Raw genomic sequence first — 7,847 nt, 5'->3', positions numbered from 1 at the left:
TTCTTCACTAACCATTAGCAATTACGTATTATTATTTTGCTTATGATGTGTATTTACAGATGTTCATGTGTAATCTGCATAATTTCCCAGGACTGCAAATTCTTTGCCTGGAAGAAGACTAGAGAGGGACAGCTAAGGTTTTTCCCTGGTCAAATACAGTACTGCTTCTGACAAATATGGTAAATAAAGGCAGAAACGCATGTGAGTGGAGAACAGTGTTTTTGCCACGTAAGCTTACCTTTGGTTGTGACACAAATCTATTTGCATGCTAAACCATAAAGGAATTTGTAATGTCTAATCCTGAGTTAGATAATTATCTGGAATGGAGTATTAATGATCTCAAATTTAGGGGTTGAAAAGAAATCAATCTTAGCCTAGGGACAATATGCCTAGCTTTTATTAGATAATATAGTGGCCAATAAAGATCTATAAGATTGACTTTATCATGGAGAGATTGTAGTCACTGAACTCTGATCAATGAGCCGATATGGACAGTGGGTGACCCTAAAGCTATAAACAGAGAACCTGGTGGCAAGAAATAACGCCTAGCTAAGACTATGTACCCAGCAGCCACCACAAGCTCCAGAAATCACCATGAGATCAGCATGAGATCAGAGGAGATAACATCTCCATGGGAGTTTGATGACATTATCAGAAGATCAGTATCACAGGCATGGATTGCTCTATGTGCACGTACACTTGCCACACATTTTCTTCATATCCCCCACCATGCCTATGCATGCACACTCTCCCCACTAATAGTGTGTTTATTTGTGAGTGTGCCCTAGATTTATGGGGAGGAATGTTCTATTGAAACTTTTCTTATATTTTTTTTATTAAATTAACTTTGCAATAATTGCATCCTCTGTTTACTAGTGGAAAAAAAAGGGGCAACTAGGTGGCACAATGGATAGAGCACAGGGTTTGGAATCAGGAAGAGTCATCTTCATGAATTCAGATATTAGCTGTGTGACCCTGGGCAAGCCACTTGACCCTGTTTGCCTCAATTCCTCATCTGTAAAATGAGCTGGAGAAGGAAATGGCAAACCACTCCAGTATCTTTGCCAAAAAGAAACAACAAAAAAACCCCCAGCAAAAATGGGGTCATGAAGAGTCAGACATGACTGAAATGACTGAACAATAACAACAAAATTACTAGTGAAAAAATGATTGTAAACTACGGTTTCAAATGCATGCAAGATCCACCAAATACTTTAAACCTGTGTTGGCTATTCCAGGGGCCCTAAAATAAAGGGGAAAACCTTAGGGATACAAAAAAAAATATTACATGAAAAGTGCCTTTGAGATGTCCTATGTGAAGCCCAGGAGAAATCAAGGAAGACCTCCTGGAGGAGGTGGCATTTGAATTGGATTTTCAAAAATAGTCAGGCATTCAGCTGGGAGATAAAGGAAGACAATACAGAAAGTTTCTTAATAGCAGACTTTCCTTTTTTCTCTCCTTTGTACCCCCAGCATCCAACACAGTTTTAGAGATGCTTAATAAATGACTAATTTATATTTTGTGGACAGAATACTACTTGAATAAGGCTTACAAAGTAATTGTGTCTCTCCTGCTTTAAAGTGAGGGAAAGTCACAGTCAAGTTTTCCAGCTGTATCAGCTATGCTAAGATAGTCCCTGACATTCCCAAAGAAAAATGCCTGTGTCTGGGAGTCAGGAGTATCTCGGGAGACCTTAGGGAATCCAGGAGTTTCCAAAACCATGTAGCATCATAGAATCTTGATGTGTTCTCTCTTCCCCTTGTGTGTGTGTGTGTGTGTGTGTGTGTGTGTGTGTGTGTGTGTGTGTGTGTGTGTGTGTTCTCTCAGTACTTCACCTTGGGAAAGCTTATTTTTTCCCCTTAAAACAATAATAAATTGGGGGCAGCTAGGTGGTACAGTGGGCACCAGCCCTGAAGTCAGGAGGACCTGAGTTCAAATCCTGCCTCAGACACATAATACTCACTAGCTGTGTGACCCTGGGCAAGTCACTTAACCCCAATTGCCTCACCAAAAATAAACAAACAAAAAACCTAATAATAAATGAGATTTTATTTCAACGGTAACAATATAGGCACAAAAAAAAAGTCATTCAATTCTTCTGCTGAGAGGTTTGATTCTTGTCTGAATCTGAAGAAAATTCCATTCCTTGTGGAAGCAACAGAGCAGTGTTTCTAATTACATGGAAGTCAAAGGTGCATGAGAATTGCAAAAAGAGATATTCCAAATAGAGAAGACATTGATCAAGATAAAACATCACAAACTTGACATTTCTACCTGTGGCTTCTGCTTAAGTTTAAAGTAATAACTATGAAACATTCTTCTTTCCTTTCCATAAGTTAATTTGGGTTATCTCTTAGTAGATCCCATACTTCTGCTCAAGCCCTCATGCCCTTGGCTAACGTGGGCAACTGCCATTGAAGAATGTATTCCACGACTTCACGTGATCACCACACCCTTAAAGGTGAAGAAAGGTGGAGACAAGAGGCTCTTCTGTCCCAGATTTACATTGCCCAATCAGGGCTGGGAATCTTTGTGACAAATCCGCCCTACAGAACCCCTAACAAGTTTCAGGTGTAGGCGAGAGAGGCATCTAAAGTGGAGGTGCGGAAGGCGCAGAAAGGCAAGACTCACGGGTGAATGTGACACATCTCTATTCTCCTTGCCACCTGTGTTGATCTCCTTGCCACCTGTGTTGATCTCCTTGCCACTTGTGGTCATCAGCTAGATTTCCCAACCTGTACTTCCCTAAGTTCTCATTCATTCATTCTCCTCTTGACTCTACGTAGAGGCACAGCTCCCAGGCTGGGCGGATGGTTCCCTAATAGCCCCCTTTGCTTTGAGCTTCCCCTAGATGCTACAGCTGTCCTCCTCACACCTGTTATTGGGAAATTGGTCCCTGGGCTCTCTGGAACACCCCTACTCTGGCCTGCGCTGAGCTTCAAACCTTACTGCTTCCCTCCCCTTCCCCCACCTGGAGGGTGGAGCCCCGGCCCGCCCCAGCCTCCAACCATTCCAGCTGGCCAGGTAGCTGGGCTGGGCTTGGAGCAACACCTTTATAGGAGGAAGACAAAAAAACCCCCCAAAACCAATCAAAGATAAAAAGTCTTCACAGTTCCTCTGTCTTGGCAGTCCCGTAGAGGCGCTCCAACCTGTCACCATGGGTAAGTGAGAGGGGATAGAATGTTGGCGGATCAGAATCAAAAGTTTTGCCCAACTCTTGCCTAAGTTTCCCTTCGTTACCGCAAAATGCCTGCTGTCTAAAAGACCTTAGGACCTAGCGGGTGAGCTAAGGGAGCTTTTAGACTTCCAGAAGCTGAAAGGGCTCAGGGTAGTAGGAGATGAGGGTGGAAGCGGCCCCAGGGTAGCAGCAGGCTACCCCCACCCCGCGAAGCGAGCCCACCTCCCCCATAGCACCTAAGTTCTCCTGGAGTAGCAGCAAGCCTCTTCCGAGTAGCCTGGAGCTCCCCTTTCTGCCTCCTAGTGCCGAGATTTCCCTTAAGTGGCACGGAGCCCCCTGTGAGTAGCGACTTCCCCCCACTCAAAGCCCTAAACTTCCCCCTGGGTAGCAGCGAGACCATTACTCAAAGCTCCCAGAGTAGGAACGAGCCCACCGCAGTAGCAGTGAGCCCCTCAGAGTAGCACGGAGAATCTTCTCCCCGGCTCAGGTGTAGCAAGCCCACTACTCACAGCTTACTCCAAATAGCAGCGACCCTTCCCCACCCTCCACCCCCAGTAACAGAGAACCCCCTTGGGCATATCAAGCTCAAACGGAGGTCTCAGCTGAGTGCCAAGTCAGAGCTCAGCCCCGGACTAGTGGGCACATTCTCTACCAGAACCGGCCAGCCCCAGAAATCCTCACAGTCCTACGTCTGTGGTAGGGTGGGTAGTAAGGGAGGTGGGATGGAAAAAAGAGATGCCAGAGCACACGAAATAGGACATAGGGAAAGAATGAGTCCCAAGAGGTCAATGAGGTTGCTTGGGCTGGGGCCCTAGCGTCTAATTCCCTTTCCTCAAATGCTGAAACGATGTCTGAGGGTCACATTGGCTGGGTGTGGGCGCTGGGTGGATAGCACCGAATGGGTCTGCCTATTTGGAAGGCACTAGTCTTTGGTCACCTCCAGGGAGCCTCTGCTTTTAGGGAAGAGAAACCAGGACTCAGCCTTTCCTGGCGATTTTGTGCCAAGGGGATGCTTCCAGGCTCCTTTTGTGATGGAGATGGGAGGCTGGGGAGGAAGAAATAGAGAGAGAAAAGCTCAAACCGGTAGAAAATGGATGTGTGTGTGTGTGTGTGTGTGTGTGTGTGTGTGTGTGTGTGTGTGTGTGTTTATTTATTTGTAGGAGGAAGAAACTAAACATCCCATCTTTGTCCAAAATATTCCTATTATGAGTCCTTCCCTAGCTGGGCATCCTTTCTACATTCTAGAAGCAATTAAGTGCTTGCTGTGTGAACAAAATAACAAACTAGCCGATCCTCACTCTCTTGGGAGGCACTCCACTTTCTAAATAGCCAGCTGTCTGAAAATTTCCTCTTTGCCAAACTGAAGTAACAACAATTGAATGACAATCGATTGAAATACCCAAGTAAGGACATCAGCTCATCCCAGTTCTGACTCCCTCTTGGAGAGGCTCCTGCAAAACTTTGGAGACGGCTGTGTACTCCCTCTCCCTCTTCTCTTCCATCACAACTTTTTCTTCTAATGCAGCATGATTTTCTCACTAACTAGTACCTTTCACAGTTCTGGATAAACTCCAATTTGTTAGTATTTTTCTTAAAATTTGGCATCCAGACCTGACTGTTATTCCTGCCCTTCTCCACACTCCATGTGTTTAATTTGGTAAAAAAAAATTTGGCTGTGGTTTTGGTTTTGGTGGAGATAGGAGTGGGAGATTAAATTTGTCCTGCCTAGACAATGGGAAGGAAGGAATGGGGGTGGAAATGGGCAGAAAAATGAAACTCCACATTTCTCAAGTATAGGTCTTAGAAATGGATAAATCTAACTGTCACTTGGGGCTGAATGAATACTATCAAATTGTGGGCTTGTTTGGCAGGAGTTTAAAGAAGTGGTGATCTCCAGCAACTAGGTTGTGTTTGTATTGTCTTCCCTCTTTACTGATCTTGTGAAATGGGCCCTTGATAGCAACTAGTCTGCCAGGGAAAAAGAATCAATATGTTTTGGGGGTCATTGTTTAGTGTTCTGGAGCTAATTCATATGTTTTTTAAGCTAAAGCTTAAAGCTTGAATAATTCTCCTTCTACAAAGAATAAGTGGTCCCTGGCTCATACCACTTCGGGAGTATTGCACTCAATTTATAGACAACAGTAAATCAGCCAGTTGGGCTGAAACATGAAGTAAGTGAGTGGAGAACAATGCAAAATACGTCTAGAAAAGTACATGGAAATCAAATTTTAAAAAATTTGAAGGCCAAACCAAGGAAATTTATATTTTGTCCTAGAGGCAACGGGGAGCCCCCTGGAATTTCTTAATCAGGAATGCGATGCTCCAGGAGTACTATGCTCCAATCATTGGATTGGAGGACGAATTGGAGAAGGAAAACACTAGAAGCACTGAGACCAATTAGGAAGGAAATAAGCATTTATTAAGCACCTACTGTGTGCCCATGTTGCTAATATCTCATTTGATCCTCACAACAACCCTGGGAGGTAGGTGCTATTGTTATCCCCATTTTAGGGGACTGAGGAAACTGAGGCAAACAGGTTAATTGTCTTGTCTAGGGTCTCATGGCTAGTAAAGATCTGAGGGCAGATTTGAATACTGATCTTCCTGACTCTAGGCCCAGTGTTCTGTCCACTGGGCCAGTAGGACTCTATGGCAGTAGTTCTGGTGAGAAATGATGGACTGAAAGAGGGTGACAGTCATTTGAATGGAGAGAAAATGATGATTGTGAGATATTGCAGAGGGTAGAGTAAAGAAGCCTTGGCAATTTATTGGATATAAAGGGACACTAAAAATATGTGAAGGAGCAGGAGGGCAGGTTTAGGAGGAGAGATGAGTTCTGTTTTGATATATGTTAAAGGTGGCAATGTCCAGTAGGCAGAACAGAAACTCAGATATGAAAGCTGGATTTATAGATGTGAGAGTCACCTACATACACATGATCAATGAGATTACTGATTGTGTGTGGCAAGAGAAGTGAGCTGAGAAAAAAAAACTTTGGGGATAACCTGGAGTTAGGAGGAAGGACTTGGATGATCTTAAATAGGTTTGGGACAGCTTCATCTATCTTCCCTAGACCAGTGGTGTCAAACTCAAATAGAAATCTGAGTTTGAAAAATTGGAGATTAATTGGAGCTACTAATCCATGCATGAGGATGACTTTGGACTGCATATTGACTTAGTTTTAAAATGTAATGTCATCTATGTTTTATTGTATTTTAACTTATTGTGTTTAATTTTTCCCAATTACATTTTGATATGGTTCTTGCCTCATTAGGTAGTCATGTATCCCAGGACTTCATGTATTACATTTCTCCTCTAGATTATTTTAAGTATGTTCTAAGACTTATCCCTTAACTATATGCAAGAAACGTTAATGAAATCTTGACTAAGTTCTTGGCTAGCGTTGTTCAAGTTATGTGGAAGATGGGAATTCGATAGAAGAATGCATGGTCTTAGACCTTAAATCTATAATGACTATCTCAATTGGACACTTGAAACTGGGAATATGTAGGGGACAACTTACCAAGTGATAGATGACTATATCCAGAGGGTTCTAGGGGCAGTACTATGTTAGGAATTAGACAAATCAGATGCTCTAGGGTTAGACTGAATGATCTGTAAGATCTCTTCCACTTCTCAATCTATGTTCCTGTGATCCTTAGAGTCTGAGAAGGGGGCAAGATGATAAAGTGTTGGAAGAGAATCTCTGGCTTATGATAAGACTCAGCTTGACAAGCTCTGCGTTATAGATATTTCCACTTTTAAGTACAATTCACTGCCCTACAGTGTATGTAGAAATGCTCATTTATTTGGTGTTTTAAGTTGAGAATTAACAAAAAAAAAGTGACAACTCTAGTGCTACTTTCTCTAGGAAGCCTTCTGTTTCCCTGGCTGTTAGTACCATCTTACCTAAGGTTACCTAACCTCCATCTACTCTTAGTTTTGAAGGTACTGGTTTTTGTGTGTGTGAGAGAGTGTGATGTCCACTATTAGCCTGTAAGTTCCCTGAGGGCAGGAACTATTTTTGCTTTTTCTTTACTTAACAGTGCCTGAAGGCACCAGTTAAAAAATACTTATTGACTGAATTTGGTATGGAGCAGACTAAGGATCCTGGGAAACAAGTGTAGTCTCCATCTCTAATATAATTATTCATAGGGAAGGGGAGTCAGATTTTTGAGGCAGAATAGGAAAATGTGGGATATGAAAAATGGTTAGTTCAAAATGTTGACAAATTTTTTACGCTTAAATGTAAACAATAAAATAAATTATTTGTGAAGCTAATTTGATAGAAAATTTTAGTATTAAAGAAATAAATTAATTAAATATTAGCACAGAAATATGTAGTGAAAATTTTATTTATAAAATAAAATATTATTTATAGTAAGTTGTGGTTATGGTTTGTCCTTTGTTCTCCAAGAGGGCCATGACATCAGGGAGATGATGACATGACTTGCAATTGAATTGGATTATAGTGAGGGAGGGCTGTGCAAAGTCACCAGCCCCACTTTTTCCTCCAGAGTGATCTGGGTCCAGTGGTCAGATATTGATCAGGACAACTGGATATGGTCCAGGACGTAGTGGGAGATGTTGGCCTTTTAAAGCTAAGGTCTTTTCAAGTTCTCACTCTTACTGAGGTTGGGGTTTGGGACAGACAGAATTAAGACATTA

At 42.5% G+C, this 7,847-nt stretch overlaps 1 protein-coding gene across 1 annotated transcript in view; it reads left to right on the top strand.

Annotated features, from left to right (window-relative positions):
* Nucleotides 1-3,052: 3,052 nt before the first annotated feature.
* The window catches only part of SLC15A1 (solute carrier family 15 member 1), a 66,880-nt gene continuing 62,085 nt past the window's right edge, over nt 3,053-7,847 (top strand). The window contains exon 1 of the mRNA XM_020964062.1: nt 3,053-3,162. Coding sequence (XP_020819721.1) covers nt 3,159-3,162 — 4 coding nt within the window. The 5' untranslated portion in view covers nt 3,053-3,158. The remainder of the gene's footprint in view (nt 3,163-7,847) is intronic.

This window comes from Phascolarctos cinereus, unplaced genomic scaffold (assembly GCF_003287225.1).
Source record: "Phascolarctos cinereus isolate Bilbo 61053 unplaced genomic scaffold, phaCin_HiC Scaffold_7;HRSCAF=346, whole genome shotgun sequence".
NCBI classification, from domain to species: Eukaryota; Metazoa; Chordata; class Mammalia; order Diprotodontia; family Phascolarctidae; genus Phascolarctos; species Phascolarctos cinereus.
The sequence above is the reverse complement of the archived record's forward strand: the minus strand, read 5'-3'. Positions and strand labels throughout refer to the sequence as shown.